Below are 18,710 nucleotides of genomic sequence, written 5' to 3' on the forward strand. Positions count from 1 at the left end.
CTCCTGGGACACTTGCGTGCCACTGGTCAACCAGACCAACTCTGGGAGGGGCTCTCCCGCCTACTCACCCTCCTCTCCTGCCCCCATACCGAGGAATATGCCAGGAGCACAATGAGCACACTGGCATGGCAGCGCTGCCCTTCCAAGACTCCCCTCAGCCTGACCCTGACAATCCTAAGCAACAGTTGCAGGATCTGGCTCAGCCAGGCACATCCCACGCTATGCAGCAGTGGGGCGAGGGGCCTCAGGTTGTCACGGCCAGAGAGGAGCCTCAGGAAAGGGCAGTTCTGCAGCCTGCGCACACTGACACACACGTGTGGCAGCAGCAGGTGTTATCGGCCAAAGAGCCCGCTCCTGCGCCAGGCCAACAGCACCAGCGCTCTGCAGAAACCTCCAGCCTCTTAGATGAACTCCTCGCAGATGCAGAGGTTCAGGAAAAGGCACAACCTTTTCTGAATGGGGATCTGCAGGCAGAGGAGCCTCCAGGAACACCGGAAGAACTTCTCAGCAGAGAAGAATTTCAGGCTCTGCTCGACATGCTGCAATGCTCACCAGGGCCTCCGATTTAGGGGCAGGAAGGCATCATTTCCCACACCCCCATTCAGGCTTCTCCTCCAGTGGTGCCAAGCCAGCATGACCAGGAAGGAGGAGAGACAAGGAACACTCAGCGTGGTCAGGAGGGAGGCCAAGGCTGGAAGCATTGTCCATCACTTGGGATCCCAAAGGGAGCATGTCCCCCTGTCCTGTGGGCCCCACCGCATTGTCTCCACGACTGTTGCCAAGCTCCACAGGGCCTCTGGAGGCACCATGGGCACCAGGCTGTGGGTGCCCTCCCTGAAGTCTGATGGAGCTAAAGCCTTGTCAGGACAAACGTGACCTCCTCCTCTCCTCGGCCATCTGGACCATCCCGGAACTGGAACCCAATCGAGGCCAGGGCCATAGGTCTAAGAAGGACACACGCACGCGTGTTTCCCTTCTGGCATGCCTGGAAGTCAAACATGACCTCAGCTTGGGGCATGCTTAGAAAAGGAGGGCATGCTACATTTCTTAAACGAGTGAGTCCAGGAAGGTGAGATTTTATGCTAGCTGTGAGTTTTGAACCTGGCACCTGGAAGCGACTTCAGTCTCCATCTATCAATGATTCATTTGAAGATCAAGTCCATACTCCCATGGAGTCTTTGCCTAGGAGTTTCCCTGGGAGCATTGAACTTGTACAGAAAACGGCAGGGAAAGATACAATAGCAACACCAAGCAATCACTCAGGAAAGTGGATGAAGCTCACTCTTCGGTCATTTTCACATTTGTGCATGTATGGGCATGAATAGCTCCCTATATTCTTTCCTAGTGTTTTGTAGAGAAGGTGTCCGTTATCTCAGAGCCCCTCGGCAGTCTTCCTTCATCCATGGCTCCTCCCTTCCCTTCAAGTGGTACTTTGAGCAATGCCTCTTGCACTTTCAGGTGGCATGTGACTCTCCTTAGGTACAATAAAAATATCTTTGAAAATGTAATGTGACTTCTTGGTTGTGATTTGGTCCACACGCCCTCTGTCTCATCTGTCATGCAATTCTTCGGAGATTGGCAATGCCTCCTTTGCCTGGGACGGTGCGAGAAGGAGGTCGGGATGCCCAGCTCTAGTTCAAAGCTTCTGTCTACAAAGATACCAGATTGGAATCACTAAAATCGTCCCGCAGTGAACAACCTTACCTTCGATTTGGGCAGCCTAATGCGCAAGCCTTCCTCAAGGCTGTATACATTGAGTACAAGTGCCACAATAATCCCAGCACACTCTTTATGAACAGATTATACTCAGCAGAGGTCATGTCAACCCCTAAGGCTGATGGTATTATGTAGGCCATAAAATCGACCCTCCAGGTCTCCTTGCCCCTCTCTTTATCTCTAAATCTCCCTCCCTGCCTCTCTCTCTCTCTCTTCCTCACCGAGTCTCTTTCTCTCTTTCTCTCTCTCTCTCTCTCTCTCTCTCTCTCTCTCACACACACACACACACACACACAAACACCCAAAAGCATTTTGAAGCATACTGTGAATGCCAGTAGCTCACTTCCCTGGTTATCTCATTCTGTCTCAAGACCGTTCCCCAGTATGCTCTGAGGTAAGACATTCTGAACACACTAGCTTCATGCCCATATTTCCTACTCCCATGTGATTAGACTTGGCCAATAATGAAAGAATTCTGATATTGACCAATGAAAGCCCATACACAACTATATCTGTATCTCTGTCTACATCTGCATCCACCTCTATTTGTCTAGAGAGTGTATGACTCTATAGATATATCTAGTCCTAAAAATCCCTGCCCATCTCTCCTCCCCTAGGTTCCCCTTTGGCCATATCTCTCTATAAGACAATCTACCTGTAATTTCTGTAGAGACAGGGAAAGAATGTGTTTCGCTGGCTGAACGTGTTCGGATAGAGCTTCTGAAACAAGAGTCTGGCCACAGTGGGCTCAAGACAAATGGGACTGGCTCTTTAGCAAAGGAAGCCACCTGGAGGAATGGCCCTTTTAAGTGGGGAAGAGGAAAGCTGTCTCAGGGTGCCTGGAAGCCTCAGTTCCGTTGTGTGCCGGCCTTCCGCGGACGGTGTAGCTACATCGAAGAGGCAGGTTTCAGTCCTGTGAGGATGCAATGCTGACTCCTGCAGAGGAGTCTGAGAGCCGGGGCTGGGCCATCGGAGCCTACACTGTCAATGGATGTCCTGGGCGAAAACACATCTGGGCGCTCTCAGGAGGCCCTGGCTGCTCTGCATAAGGCAGCTGCCACGCTCACGAACAACCTGCCAGACGAGGTGTCCTAGTGGGAGCTGGTGGATGTCTGACAACTAGCACGTCTGCAGGAGTAGCACTCTACGGTGAGGTTCCAGGTGCTTTTCTCTGCAAGGAGATCCGCACCCAAACCTGGGAGAGCCGCCATGAGCCCAACAAGATGATGGCATCGCCCTCTGATATCCCGTGCCTCACAACTAGGGTCCGGGATTCGGATATATTGAACACATCCTCCTGGGACTCTTAGGCCACGTCCAGTCCCCTTGGCATCCACCCTCGGGCTCCACCTAGTGAGCACCTACATGTGGGCAAATAGTTTAAGAAATATACACATCAATGAATAAATAAATGAATGAATATACACATAAGTAAATGAAAGAGAGAATCAGAGAGTAAGGATGCCATAGCGGGCAGATTGGACATTTGGCCTCTGGAGCCAAGATCAGAACTTTGCTCCTGTACCAGGTTGGGGGTTTTATGCTTTTGGGGAAGGCTCCGCAGTTAGGGCGTCACCCCTGCAAACGAAATTGACCCCTTCGTGGAGCCTCCCTGCCCACCTGACACCTTCTGCTGTATGGCAGCTCTCTAACACAATCCTGCTGAAACCCACGGTCTGAGAACAACCTATTAAATGGGAAGGATCCTGTCCTTCCACATCGCCTTACTTCTATTTATATTTACTTCCTTTTTTTGTTTTTGTAATTGCAGTAACATTGGTTGGTAACATTGTGTAAATTTCAGGCATACCGCTATTTCTGCATTGATTACACCACGTCCACCACCCAAATACTAATTACAGTCCATCACCACACACATGTGCCTAATCATCCCTTTCGCCACCCCCCCTCCTCACCTCTGGTAAGCACCAATCTAATCTCTGTTTCTATGTGTTGATTTGTTGTGGTTTTCTTCTTCTACTTATGAGTGAGATCGTACCGTATTTGACCTTCTCCCTCTGACTTATTTCGCTTGGCATAATACCCTCAATGTCCATCCATGTTGTCACAAATGGCTGGCTTTCATTGTTTCTAAGTGCCCATCAAGGGACGAATGGATGAAGGAGTTGTGGTCTATATACACAATGGAATACTCCTTACTCGTATTTAAATAGGCGATGTTTCTTCTATGTCAAGCCGGTGGCCTTTCTGCTACCTAAAAATACACACACACACACACACAGACACAAAAGCACACTCCTCCCTAGTACTATTTTAAAATAATTGAATGCATTTAGTTTCTGGTATAAATAGTCTCATCTTCACTTCATTCTCCTTAGGCTGATTTTCTTCCTCTTAGCACACAGAGTTGGGTTTCACAGCCTTGGGTGGCAAAAGTATACACTAGTGTTCGAAGGTTGGTCGTTTGGTTGGTTGGTTGCTTGCCTTGCTTGCTTCCCTCGATTTTGGGGGTTTCCTAAAAGTTATCTGGAGCATATACTCGATTGAAATGATTGACTGGTAACACTTTTTTATCCAACCATTCCTTTCAACCACAGCTGTCACATCCACCGTCTAAGCTTTTGCTTTTATAAACCCCTCATTTTTTTTAACATAAATCGGCACTTTTGGTTTCTAGTTTGTTTTCATTTTCTATGAAAGAAAGGTCTATCTTCAAAGACATGGGACTCCTGTCAGCATTCTCATGTTCTTTGAATTGTCTTCCCCCTCTCCCGTGTTGTTAAGCAGTGCTATCCTTTTCTGACCTCTTGAATCTCTTGACCTACCCTGACAATAGGCATCAAGAACAGTAGAAACCAGCTAGAGATAGTCTGTTTCCCTTCCTTCAAACCATAGAAAGTATTATGTTTCATTCCGACTTTTGAGGTTTTGACAGCAGACAATGCTTCAGCCTCCATTTCGACGTGCATGACCTGGGTTGACCTCAGCCTAGCCTTCAATGCCCTTGGGCATGACTCATGGGTAAAACCCAGAAAACGATTCACCTGTTGAATTTTAAGTATTCGTTCCTCACCCGAAAGTAAAAGGAAATGCTTCGAGGTTGGAAAAAAGTGCATTCCGGGGCATGCTGAGGGAAATGTGCAAAGTACACGATCAAAGCAAGGCTCTCCGCATTGGATATACGACCGTTATCCGCAATCACGGAAAACCCAGAGGAATGGAACGTATCAGGGAGCAAACTGTTTCTACGTGTGCAAAGTCGTCAGCCTGAAGTCAAAGTTATACTGGGAAAAGGATTATGACGGTTGCAAAGGTCCCCGCTAGCCTCTCAACTGGCCCTTAACGGTCAACTTCCACCTGTTTGGTGGGATCCCCGCAAGGTCATAAATATTGAATGAAGCGCTACCATAGGAAGCTATTGAAAGAAATAGGGGCGGGCCAAGCTGGGCCTTGATAAGCCCTGTGCTTCCGGGTACCGCTCAGTTGGCCAGCCGTCTCTGTGGAATCCAAGTGACTCTCCCAAGATGGATTCGAGCAGCTCATTAAGCGGTAAGTTCCCATCTGCATCTCGGCTCTGTAGTCAGATCATCCAAGAGCCTTCATGCTTTTCTAGCTTTCAAGAACATATCACTTACCAGGCTGGATGCAGGGACCGATTGTCTAGGGCTCTGTTTCAGCGACACTTTGTGGGCGACAGAGGGATTGTGTCGAGACAAGCTTGGACCTGGCTTCCTTGGAATGAAAATCCGAGTTGATAGCCGTGATTTCCATCAATGGCTCCTCTACTGAAAGTCTTCAAGTTGGCTCTCTGGTGGTAGAGAACAGCACATGAATTATCAAGTATTTTATGTCTAATTTTAGAAGTATATCTTTCATTCACATGGACGAAAAGTTGCATGCTTGTGGAAGGGGGACTTGCCGTTTGTCTAAAATTTAAAGGAGCTCCTTGTTATTTCCAATAACATCCCTTGTTTCTGTGGCTTCCCCATTCTGTTTGCATGTAATTATATGGATTACTTGCGTGTGGTTGGTACCTTCCCTAGGTCGTTGACTCTCGTCCTTTCCACAAGGCGCCCTCCTTGTGGACCAGCCTGTTTCCCAGTCAACGTAACCTTAGGTGCATGCTTTAGTTCAAAATGGACAGCACTCCTCAGACGTGGAAATGTTCCAAATGGCGTAAAGAGAAGAGCTAGGCTTGCACCACCGGTTTGCATCCCTGTGGAAGCCTTCCTAGTACGTTTACCCTCTTCTCTCTGACAGGCCGGCACCCACGAGGATCCCGACGAAGGAGGACCGTTTTGAATCCGAGTCAAAGGGATGCTCTGCAAGCATTGTTTCAACAGAACCCCTACCCCGGGATCGCCACCAGAGAACGACTGGCCCAAGAAATTGACATTCCGGAAGCCAGAGTCCAGGTAGGCTTGAGTTTCTCTCTCATCCTCTCCCAGGCTCAAGGTACAGACACAATCGGAGCTAAGCAATCTGCAGTCAGTCTCTTTGGTCAGGGAGTTGGCTTAGAAGCTTTTTTTCTGCTTGTGTCATGCCATGCGAAGAACGCAATCACAACAACAAGACACGTGTCTATGCCTTTCACCAACGCTGGAAATCTTGGTTTGGTGTACTCACTGATGGAGGAAGGGAGTACACTGGGTCATTCACCAGAGAGCCAAACGTTCAGTCATATGTGGTCACTCGAGAGGATTTAAGCCATGGGGTCAACATGGTCGTGATATGTTGCGCTTGATCACTGCCGTCGCTACTACAGAAGACGGAGTACCCTGCAGCACTGAGTCCTCTGGTTAAGAGTTGATGGGTGTCCCGGGTTCTCAGAGCGGTTTTTGTTTTGTTTTGACACTTGCTTTAGTGCTACCAAGGGTTTCAAATGGGTCGGGCACATGGGACAGTTTAAAGCCCAACCCCATATTGAATGATTGTCCAAGCAGTGGTCGATAGAGAAAGGAAAGTCAACCTAATGTCTCCCCTGACCAAAGAGACAGCTGGGAAGTACACGCTCACTCTAGGAGAAGCCGGCTTCAGATCGCCAACCAAGAATTTAAGGCGACTTAGCAGAGGCAGGTATTGAAGGCGGGGTTTTTGGATTTGCTCTAGTCCCCGATGAGCCACGGGGTATGGGGACTTCAATTTGAGGGCCTGCTCGGGAGGAGGCCTATTTCATGCTCTTGACGCTCCCCTTCTGGGTGTCCAAGACAACACTGACTCAAATCCTAGTACTGAATGTGCCTCCCTTGGCAGCACTTGGCCATAGGTGGTTGAGTGTCTCTGGGCCCATTTGAATCCATGGTCAGGCAGGAAAGTCCCCGAAACCATAAAGGATGAGGCTGGCTGTGCCACGGCATTTGTCCCTTTACTCCTTGCCCCCAAGGAACCACCTGTCAGGTTTGAAGTAAGTCACCAAGGAATCAGAAGTAACACTTGAGCACAATGCCTGGGACATTAGAAGAGGCCAACAGACATTGGATGTCTTTCACTCTAGACATTTTTCCTGAGAGTAGTCAAATTTTCCACACGAAACCGTCAGAAATGATTGGTGGAAGAAAATTTTAGAAAACCACTGCTCTTCTGTCTCTGGTACTGAGGAAAAACGTACCTCATCCCATTGTTTATGAGAGTGACACTCGGTTCCAAAATAGGTATGGGTATGTCAGAGCCTCCTAACCTAGAGGTGACTGTGGAATGAACTCAGTAAGAGCCAACTCTGAATGAGTCTCTCCCTAACAGCACAGGCTAGTCATTATTGACCTCCTGCTGTAGTGAATTTATTACTGGGGCACTTCCCCATGTATTGTGTGTCAGGAAATAGTACTGCCTGTGGGAACAAGAGACAGGTGAAGAAACGGTAATCAGGCACTGAGCACAGCAAAGATGAGGCGCAAAGAGCCAGAGAGAGCAAGGGAGAGAAGAGGGAGGGGGGAGAGAGAGAGACAGAGACAGAGAGACAGGGACAGGAAGAGAGAGAGACAGAGATGGACAGACAGAGAGAAAGAGAGACAGAAAGACAGAGAGAGAAACTGGTATGGTTCAAGAAAATAGGAGAGGGAGAGTGAGGACACGTTGGCGAGCTCGTTCTGCCTTTGGCAAGGCAAGCATTGTCTCCTCAATCAGGGGCATTCACTTTGGAGAGCAGGGAGATGACCAAAGAAGCAGTGATTCTTTCCACGGATTGCAGATGGTGTCTTTTCCCACATTTCGTGCTCTCCTTTGGAGAGGAAAGCATTCTCCTTTGGATAATATAGTGCCTTCGAATTATAAACGTGTCCACTCTGGGCAGACAGCTATTTCGGGGTTTTCCTTAGTCAGTTAGTTAGTTAGTTCTTAGTTAGTTAGTTAGGTTGTTTGTTCTCTTTTGAATCACTGCAAAAGATCTCTGGAATTCTGCTGACAAGAGTTGCATAACAATTGATTCTTCTTCTGGCACTCAGATTTGGTTTCAAAACCAACGCAGGAGACATCTAAGGCAGGGCCGATTGGGGTCCACAGACTCTGCGGGAGAAGGGCAATTGCATGGAGTGGAGCAGCCTCAAGCTCGCACTGCAAGTGAGTACTCAGCATTCCAGAAGCATTTGCTCCGAGGATCTCCTTCCCAAGCAAAACTCACTGCAGGGGGTTGCCAAATGTTTGGCAAAGAGCGCTTAGGAGAAGAGCCAAAGATATCTTCTTCCGGCTCCCTCAGTGTTCCAGATAGGAGCACCGTGCCCCTCTTTGGCCAGCGGGCTGTTTCTTGGCCAGGAAGGGTTTGAACCCTCTGCTCCCAAAACTGCTAGGAAGTGCAGATTCCTCTTCTCCCATCACCTCGGGGGTTTTCTCCAAGGGCTACGTAGCACTGGTCAATGACTGTCTCAGAGGACTCAGTGGGAGGAAAGGTGGTGGGAAAAAAAATATAGATGTAGATACACGTGCCCACACAAACACACAGACACACACACACCAATTTCTGTTTCACGTTGAATGTGCCATCCGCCTAAAATGCCTCTTTTCTTCCTTTGTTCCCCTTTAGAATGCCACCCAAAAGAAGGCAGGAGACAGCGGACACGCATCACTCCATCGCAAACCAGGATCCTCGTTCAAAACTTCGAGAAGAACCGATTTCCCGGCATTGCTGCCAGGGAAGAACTGGCCAGACTAACAGGCATCCCAGAGTCGAGAATTCAGGTAAGTTCTCAGTGTGTGACACACGGTTTGTCCCACGTGGAAGGGGTCTTGGCCGTTTAGTTGCTGCCGGCTAAAAGTGGGCTCTTTGGGGTCATCCCGCTGATCCAGGGCCAAGACATGGTGTGGAAAGCCCTGGCCTGGCGAGTGAGAGTCCACCCGAAGGAGGAATTTCCAAATCCAATTGGTGGTTGTGCCCATGCATGTAAAAGCAGTGGCAGGACAAAAGTGGGAAACCGTGAAGGCCGCTAGCTATTTTGAGAAAACCCTGTCTGTCAGGGCTTCTCAAGCTTAGCAGTGCTGGCATCTGGGCCCAGAGATTTCTTTGTGGTGAGGGGGGGAGCTGTCCTGTGGGTGGTGGCACGTTGCTCAGTGTCTTGGGCCTCGAGGCCCTAGGAGCCCGTAGGGACCCGGCCAACCACGCGACTCTAGCCCTTTCCCCCTCCCTTCTGCCCCCTCCCCCCTGAAGATAAGCTAATCATCTAGGGTCATTGGCCTTATCCTGGCTGGGGGTGGGGGCACCTTCACGGTTGGTTGTGAACTCTTGCTCTCCCTAAGTCATGGAGACAGTGGTTTGGGGTACATAAACTAGGAAGCAGGTTCGTAGTTGTTTCGAGACAGAGCCTCTGAAACACTCTCACTTGGATCCAAGAACCTGTGGCTCTGCTTCAACGGGCTGACAAGGCCCTGTGTTCTTGCCTCCGTTCTCCATGGATGGGGAGGAAACTGAACCACTTCGGGAGAGCTCGTTTTCTGACGCAGCCATGGAAATCGAGGGCCCATTCTAGACCCAGGTGTTGTTCACCTGGATTCGGTGGCTGCCTGTGTCTGGACCTCCCTCCACAATTGATTGGCTTGTAGACGTGTCAAGTGGAGATGTGTGCTGGAGGCATGGGTTTCAACCCAGGCCTGAACCAGCAAAGGCATCTGAGCCAGAGAAGGTGACTTTTCATTTGCATCACAGCCATTGGCAGACAGGGGATAGCTTGGTTTTGAGGAAGGCCTGTAGAGCTGACAACTTGGTGTCTTCTGGGTAAGGAAGGGGAGGGGGGCCTCTTAAGAATTTACCTCAAGGCTCATAAGGTGGGTGATATGAAGGCATGGACTCCCAGGGAGTGAGAGGGCAAGAGAGCTAGGGAGCAGGGTGTGAAGGGCCTGCCATTCTAGAAAATCAAGGTGGGATCCACACTGTTAGGCAGATGTCAGCAGTTGCCCTGAACGGGCACCTAGTTTGCAAGGACCAGGTGAAAGGTATAGATAGAATCCCCTTGAGATTAGGCCTCACGGACTTTGCCCACTGCCTGACAGATCAGGGGGCAGATAGAGCTGGAATCCCTTACTTCTTCTGATGTCCATGTCTCTCTTTTTCTGTCCCAGGTATGGTTTCAGAACCGAAGAGCTCGGCACCCAGAGCAGACCAGGAGTGGACCCGTGAAAGCCTTGATGCAAGGCCCCAATGCCAGGCCTCCTCCGGCTGCTCTGCAGGACCAAAGCAACCTGTCCACTGTCCCCAGCAGCTCACCTCCTCTCCCTGCCTGCAATCCTCTCAGGAGCATCCAATCGCTTGCTATAGCAGCTCCTCCTCTCTGCCCGACGTGCTTCCTTCCTTGGTTTTCTCCTGCTGCCTCTGTGGGCCAGTCCCCGGGGCCCCTGGTGGTCCTGCCCACGCAGCCTGTGCAGGGAAAGGAGAACACTCACCCTCCTGGGACACTTGCGTGCCACTGGTCAACCAGACCAACTCTGGGAGGGGCTCTCCCGCCTACTCACCCTCCTCTCCTGCCCCCATACCGAGGAATATGCCAGGAGCACAATGAGCACACTGGCATGGCAGCGCTGCCCTTCCAAGACTCCCCTCAGCCTGACCCTGACAATCCTAAGCAACAGTTGCAGGATCTGGCTCAGCCAGGCACATCCCACGCTATGCAGCAGTGGGGCGAGGGGCCTCAGGTTGTCACGGCCAGAGAGGAGCCTCAGGAAAGGGCAGTTCTGCAGCCTGCGCACACTGACACACACGTGTGGCAGCAGCAGGTGTTATCGGCCAAAGAGCCCGCTCCTGCGCCAGGCCAACAGCACCAGCGCTCTGCAGAAACCTCCAGCCTCTTAGATGAACTCCTCGCAGATGCAGAGGTTCAGGAAAAGGCACAACCTTTTCTGAATGGGGATCTGCAGGCAGAGGAGCCTCCAGGAACACCGGAAGAACTTCTCAGCGGAGAAGAATTTCAGGCTCTGCTCGACATGCTGCAATGCTCACCAGGGCCTCCGATTTAGGGGCAGGAAGGCATCATTTCCCACACCCCCATTCAGGCTTCTCCTCCAGTGGTGCCAAGCCAGCATGACCAGGAAGGAGGAGAGACAAGGAACACTCAGCGTGGTCAGGAGGGAGGCCAAGGCTGGAAGCATTGTCCATCACTTGGGATCCCAAAGGGAGCATGTCCCCCTGTCCTGTGGGCCCCACCGCATTGTCTCCACGACTGTTGCCAAGCTCCACAGGGCCTCTGGAGGCACCATGGGCACCAGGCTGTGGGTGCCCTCCCTGAAGTCTGATGGAGCTAAAGCCTTGTCAGGACAAACGTGACCTCCTCCTCTCCTCGGCCATCTGGACCATCCCGGAACTGGAACCCAATCGAGGCCAGGGCCATAGGTCTAAGAAGGACACACGCACGCGTGTTTCCCTTCTGGCATGCCTGGAAGTCAAACATGACCTCAGCTTGGGGCATGCTTAGAAAAGGAGGGCATGCTACATTTCTTAAACGAGTGAGTCCAGGAAGGTGAGATTTTATGCTAGCTGTGAGTTTTGAACCTGGCACCTGGAAGCGACTTCAGTCTCCATCTATCAATGATTCATTTGAAGATCAAGTCCATACTCCCATGGAGTCTTTGCCTAGGAGTTTCCCTGGGAGCATTGAACTTGTACAGAAAACGGCAGGGAAAGATACAATAGCAACACCAAGCAATCACTCAGGAAAGTGGATGAAGCTCACTCTTCGGTCATTTTCACATTTGTGCATGTATGGGCATGAATAGCTCCCTATATTCTTTCCTAGTGTTTTGTAGAGAAGGTGTCCGTTATCTCAGAGCCCCTCGGCAGTCTTCCTTCATCCATGGCTCCTCCCTTCCCTTCAAGTGGTACTTTGAGCAATGCCTCTTGCACTTTCAGGTGGCATGTGACTCTCCTTAGGTACAATAAAAATATCTTTGAAAATGTAATGTGACTTCTTGGTTGTGATTTGGTCCACACGCCCTCTGTCTCATCTGTCATGCAATTCTTTGGAGATTGGCAATGCCTCCTTTGCCTGGGACGGTGCGAGAAGGAGGTCGGGATGCCCAGCTCTAGTTCAAAGCTTCTGTCTACAAAGATACCAGATTGGAATCACTAAAATCGTCCCGCAGTGAACAACCTTACCTTCGATTTGGGCAGCCTAATGCGCAAGCCTTCCTCAAGGCTGTATACATTGAGTACAAGTGCCACAATAATCCCAGCACACTCTTTATGAACAGATTATACTCAGCAGAGGTCATGTCAACCCCTAAGGCTGATGGTATTATGTAGGCCATAAAATCGACCCTCCAGGTCTCCTTGCCCCTCTCTTTATCTCTAAATCTCCCTCCCTGCCTCTCTCTCTCTCTCTTCCTCACCGAGTCTCTTTCTCTCTTTCTCTCTCTCTCTCTCTCTCTCTCTCTCTCTCTCTCACACACACACACACACACACACACACAAACACCCAAAAGCATTTTGAAGCATACTGTGAATGCCAGTAGCTCACTTCCCTGGTTATCTCATTCTGTCTCAAGACCGTTCCCCAGTATGCTCTGAGGTAAGACATTCTGAACACACTAGCTTCATGCCCATATTTCCTACTCCCATGTGATTAGACTTGGCCAATAATGAAAGAATTCTGATATTGACCAATGAAAGCCCATACACAACTATATCTGTATCTCTGTCTACATCTGCATCCACCTCTATTTGTCTAGAGAGTGTATCACTCTATAGATATATCTAGTCCTAAAAATCCCTGCCCATCTCTCCTCCCCTAGGTTCCCCTTTGGCCATATCTCTCTATAAGACAATCTACCTGTAATTTCTGTAGAGACAGGGAAAGAATGTGTTTCGCTGGCTGAACGTGTTCGGATAGAGCTTCTGAAACAAGAGTCTGGCCACGGTGGGCTCAAGACAAATGGGACTGGCTCTTTAGCAAAGGAAGCCACCTGGAGGAATGGCCCTTTTAAGAGGGGAAGAGGAAAGCTGTCTCAGGGTGCCTGGAAGCCTCAGTTCCGTTGTGTGCCGGCCTTCCGCGGACGGTGTAGCTACATCGAAGAGGCAGGTTTCAGTCCTGTGAGGATGCAATGCTGACTCCTGCAGAGGAGTCTGAGAGCCGGGGCTGGGCCATCGGAGCCTACACTGTCAATGGATGTCCTGGGCGAAAACACATCTGGGCGCTCTCAGGAGGCCCTGGCTGCTCTGCATAAGGCAGCTGCCACGCTCACGAACAACCTGCCAGACGAGGTGTCCTAGTGGGAGCTGGTGGATGTCTGACAACTAGCACGTCTGCAGGAGTAGCACTCTACGGTGAGGTTCCAGGTGCTTTTCTCTGCAAGGAGATCCGCACCCAAACCTGGGAGAGCCGCCATGAGCCCAACAAGATGATGGCATCGCCCTCTGATGTCCCGTGCCTCACAACTAGGGTCCGGGATTCGGATATATTGAACACATCCTCCTGGGACTCTTAGGCCACGTCCAGTCCCCTTGGCATCCACCCTCGGGCTCCACCTAGTGAGCACCTACATGTGGGCAAATAGTTTAAGAAATATACACATCAATGAATAAATAAATGAATGAATATACACATAAGTAAATGAAAGAGAGAATCAGAGAGTAAGGATGCCATAGCGGGCAGATTGGACATTTGGCCTCTGGAGCCAAGATCAGAACTTTGCTCCTGTACCAGGTTGGGGGTTTTATGCTTTTGGGGAAGGCTCCGCAGTTAGGGCGTCACCCCTGCAAACGAAATTGACCCCTTCGTGGAGCCTCCCTGCCCACCTGACACCTTCTGCTGTATGGCAGCTCTCTAACACAATCCTGCTGAAACCCACGGTCTGAGAACAACCTATTAAATGGGAAGGATCCTGTCCTTCCACATCGCCTTACTTCTATTTATATTTACTTCCTTTTTTTGTTTTTGTAATTGCAGTAACATTGGTTGGTAACATTGTGTAAATTTCAGGCATACCGCTATTTCTGCATTGATTACACCACGTCCACCACCCAAATACTAATTACAGTCCATCACCACACACATGTGCCTAATCATCCCTTTCGCCACCCCCCCTCCTCCCCTCTGGTAAGCACCAATCTAATCTCTGTCTCTATGTGTTGATTTGTTGTGGTTTTCTTCTTCTACTTATGAGTGAGATCGTACCGTATTTGACCTTCTCCCTCTGACTTATTTCGCTTGGCATAATACCCTCAATGTCCATCCATGTTGTCACAAATGGCTGGCTTTCATTGTTTCTAAGTGCCCATCAAGGGACGAATGGATGAAGGAGTTGTGGTCTATATACACAATGGAATACTCCTTACTCGTATTTAAATAGGCGATGTTTCTTCTATGTCAAGCCGGTGGCCTTTCTGCTACCTAAAAATACACACACACACACACACAGACACAAAAGCACACTCCTCCCTAGTACTATTTTAAAATAATTGAATGCATTTAGTTTCTGGTATAAATAGTCTCATCTTCACTTCATTCTCCTTAGGCTGATTTTCTTCCTCTTAGCACACAGAGTTGGGTTTCACAGCCTTGGGTGGCAAAAGTATACACTAGTGTTCGAAGGTTGGTCGTTTGGTTGGTTGGTTGCTTGCCTTGCTTGCTTCCCTCGATTTTGGGGGTTTCCTAAAAGTTATCTGGAGCATATACTCGATTGAAATGATTGACTGGTAACACTTTTTTATCCAACCATTCCTTTCAACCACAGCTGTCACATCCACCGTCTAAGCTTTTGCTTTTATAAACCCCTCATTTTTTTTAACATAAATCGGCACTTTTGGTTTCTAGTTTGTTTTCATTTTCTATGAAAGAAAGGTCTATCTTCAAAGACATGGGACTCCTGTCAGCATTCTCATGTTCTTTGAATTGTCTTCCCCCTCTCCCGTGTTGTTAAGCAGTGCTATCCTTTTCTGACCTCTTGAATCTCTTGACCTACCCTGACAATAGGCATCAAGAACAGTAGAAACCAGCTAGAGATAGTCTGTTTCCCTTCCTTCAAACCATAGAAAGTATTATGTTTCATTCCGACTTTTGAGGTTTTGACAGCAGACAATGCTTCAGCCTCCATTTCGACGTGCATGACCTGGGTTGACCTCAGCCTAGCCTTCAATGCCCTTGGGCATGACTCATGGGTAAAACCCAGAAAACGATTCACCTGTTGAATTTTAAGTATTCGTTCCTCACCCGAAAGTAAAAGGAAATGCTTCGAGGTTGGAAAAAAGTGCATTCCGGGGCATGCTGAGGGAAATGTGCAAAGTACACGATCAAAGCAAGGCTCTCCGCATTGGATATACGACCGTTATCCGCAATCACGGAAAACCCAGAGGAATGGAACGTATCAGGGAGCAAACTGTTTCTACGTGTGCAAAGTCGTCAGCCTGAAGTCAAAGTTATACTGGGAAAAGGATTATGACGGTTGCAAAGGTCCCCGCTAGCCTCTCAACTGGCCCTTAACGGTCAACTTCCACCTGTTTGGTGGGATCCCCGCAAGGTCATAAATATTGAATGAAGCGCTACCATAGGAAGCTATTGAAAGAAATAGGGGCGGGCCAAGCTGGGCCTTGATAAGCCCTGTGCTTCCGGGTACCGCTCAGTTGGCCAGCCGTCTCTGTGGAATCCAAGTGACTCTCCCAAGATGGATTCGAGCAGCTCATTAAGCGGTAAGTTCCCATCTGCATCTCGGCTCTGTAGTCAGATCATCCAAGAGCCTTCATGCTTTTCTAGCTTTCAAGAACATATCACTTACCAGGCTGGATGCAGGGACCGATTGTCTAGGGCTCTGTTTCAGCGACACTTTGTGGGCGACAGAGGGATTGTGTCGAGAGAAGCTTGGACCTGGCTTCCTTGGAATGAAAATCCGAGTTGATAGCCGTGATTTCCATCAATGGCTCCTCTACTGAAAGTCTTCAAGTTGGCTCTCTGGTGGTAGAGAACAGCACATGAATTATCAAGTATTTTATGTCTAATTTTAGAAGTATATCTTTCATTCACATGGACGAAAAGTTGCATGCTTGTGGAAGGGGGACTTGCCGTTTGTCTAAAATTTAAAGGAGCTCCTTGTTATTTCCAATAACATCCCTTGTTTCTGTGGCTTCCCCATTCTGTTTGCATGTAATTATATGGATTACTTGCGTGTGGTTGGTACCTTCCCTAGGTCGTTGACTCTCGTCCTTTCCACAAGGCGCCCTCCTTGTGGACCAGCCTGTTTCCCAGTCAACGTAACCTTAGGTGCATGCTTTAGTTCAAAATGGACAGCACTCCTCAGACGTGGAAATGTTCCAAATGGCGTAAAGAGAAGAGCTAGGCTTGCACCACCGGTTTGCATCCCTGTGGAAGCCTTCCTAGTACGTTTACCCTCTTCTCTCTGACAGGCCGGCACCCACGAGGATCCCGACGAAGGAGGACCGTTTTGAATCCGAGTCAAAGGGATGCTCTGCAAGCATTGTTTCAACAGAACCCCTACCCCGGGATCGCCACCAGAGAACGACTGGCCCAAGAAATTGACATTCCGGAAGCCAGAGTCCAGGTAGGCTTGAGTTTCTCTCTCATCCTCTCCCAGGCTCAAGGTACAGACACAATCGGAGCTAAGCAATCTGCAGTCAGTCTCTTTGGTCAGGGAGTTGGCTTAGAAGCTTTTTTTCTGCTTGTGTCATGCCATGTGAAGAACGCAATCACAACAACAAGACACGTGTCTATGCCTTTCACCAACGCTGGAAATCTTGGTTTGGTGTACTCACTGATGGAGGAAGGGAGTACACTGGGTCATTCACCAGAGAGCCAAACGTTCAGTCATATGTGGTCACTCGAGAGGATTTAAGCCATGGGGTCAACATGGTCGTGATATGTTGCGCTTGATCACTGCCGTCGCTACTACAGAAGACGGAGTACCCTGCAGCACTGAGTCCTCTGGTTAAGAGTTGATGGGTGTCCCGGGTTCTCAGAGCGGTTTTTGTTTTGTTTTGACACTTGCTTTAGTGCTACCAAGGGTTTCAAATGGGTCGGGCACATGGGACAGTTTAAAGCCCAACCCCATATTGAATGATTGTCCAAGCAGTGGTCGATAGAGAAAGGAAAGTCAACCTAATGTCTCCCCTGACCAAAGAGACAGCTGGGAAGTACACGCTCACTCTAGGAGAAGCCGGCTTCAGATCGCCAACCAAGAATTTAAGGCGACTTAGCAGAGGCAGGTATTGAAGGCGGGGTTTTTGGATTTGCTCTAGTCCCCGATGAGCCACGGGGTATGGGGACTTCAATTTGAGGGCCTGCTCGGGAGGAGGCCTATTTCATGCTCTTGACGCTCCCCTTCTGGGTGTCCAAGACAACACTGACTCAAATCCTAGTACTGAATGTGCCTCCCTTGGCAGCACTTGGCCATAGGTGGTTGAGTGTCTCTGGGCCCATTTGAATCCATGGTCAGGCAGGAAAGTCCCCGAAACCATAAAGGATGAGGCTGGCTGTGCCACGGCATTTGTCCCTTTACTCCTTGCCCCCAAGGAACCACCTGTCAGGTTTGAAGTAAGTCACCAAGGAATCAGAAGTAACACTTGAGCACAATGCCTGGGACATTAGAAGAGGCCAACAGACATTGGATGTCTTTCACTCTAGACATTTTTCCTGAGAGTAGTCAAATTTTCCACACGAAACCGTCAGAAATGATTGGTGGAAGAAAATTTTAGAAAACCACTGCTCTTCTGTCTCTGGTACTGAGGAAAAACGTACCTCATCCCATTGTTTATGAGAGTGACACTCGGTTCCAAAATAGGTATGGGTATGTCAGAGCCTCCTAACCTAGAGGTGACTGTGGAATGAACTCAGTAAGAGCCAACTCTGAATGAGTCTCTCCCTAACAGCACAGGCTAGTCATTATTGACCTCCTGCTGTAGTGAATTTATTACTGGGGCACTTCCCCATGTATTGTGTGTCAGGAAGTAGTATTGCCTGTGGGAACAAGAGACAGGTGAAGAAACGGTAATCAGGCACTGAGCACAGCAAAGATGAGGCGCAAAGAGCCAGAGAGAGCAAGGGAGAGAAGAGGGAGGGGGGAGAGAGAGAGACAGAGACAGAGAGACAGGGACAGGAAGAGAGAGAGACAGAGATGGACAGACAGAGAGAAAGAGAGACAGAAAGACAGAGAGAGAAACTGGTATGGTTCAAGAAAATAGGAGAGGGAGAGTGAGGACACGTTGGCGAGCTCGTTCTGCCTTTGGCAAGGCAAGCATTGTCTCCTCAATCAGGGGCATTCACTTTGGAGAGCAGGGAGATGACCAAAGAAGCAGTGATTCTTTCCACGGATTGCAGATGGTGTCTTTTCCCACATTTCGTGCTCTCCTTTGGAGAGGAAAGCATTCTCCTTTGGATAATATAGTGCCTTCGAATTATAAACGTGTCCACTCTGGGCAGACAGCTATTTCGGGGTTTTCCTTAGTCAGTTAGTTAGTTAGTTCTTAGTTAGTTAGTTAGGTTGTTTGTTCTCTTTTGAATCACTGCAAAAGATCTCTGGAATTCTGCTGACAAGAGTTGCATAACAATTGATTCTTCTTCTGGCACTCAGATTTGGTTTCAAAACCAACGCAGGAGACATCTAAGGCAGGGCCG

The 18,710-nt window shown here is 49.3% G+C and overlaps 2 protein-coding genes across 2 annotated transcripts in view; both read left to right on the plus strand.

The window, feature by feature from the left end:
* Window positions 1-569, plus strand: part of LOC131402327 (double homeobox protein 4-like protein 4) — a 59,025-nt gene extending 58,456 nt beyond the window's left edge. The window contains exon 6 of the mRNA XM_058537147.1: window positions 94-569. Within this exon, the coding sequence (XP_058393130.1) occupies window positions 94-569 (476 nt within the window). The remainder of the gene's footprint in view (window positions 1-93) is intronic.
* LOC131402329 (uncharacterized) overlaps window positions 1-18,710 on the plus strand; it is a 219,544-nt gene that overhangs the window by 131,941 nt on the left and 68,893 nt on the right. The gene's annotated exons all lie outside the window — the stretch shown is intronic.

This window comes from Diceros bicornis, assembly GCF_020826845.1.
Source record: "Diceros bicornis minor isolate mBicDic1 chromosome 7 unlocalized genomic scaffold, mDicBic1.mat.cur SUPER_7_unloc_3, whole genome shotgun sequence".
NCBI classification, from domain to species: Eukaryota; Metazoa; Chordata; class Mammalia; order Perissodactyla; family Rhinocerotidae; genus Diceros; species Diceros bicornis.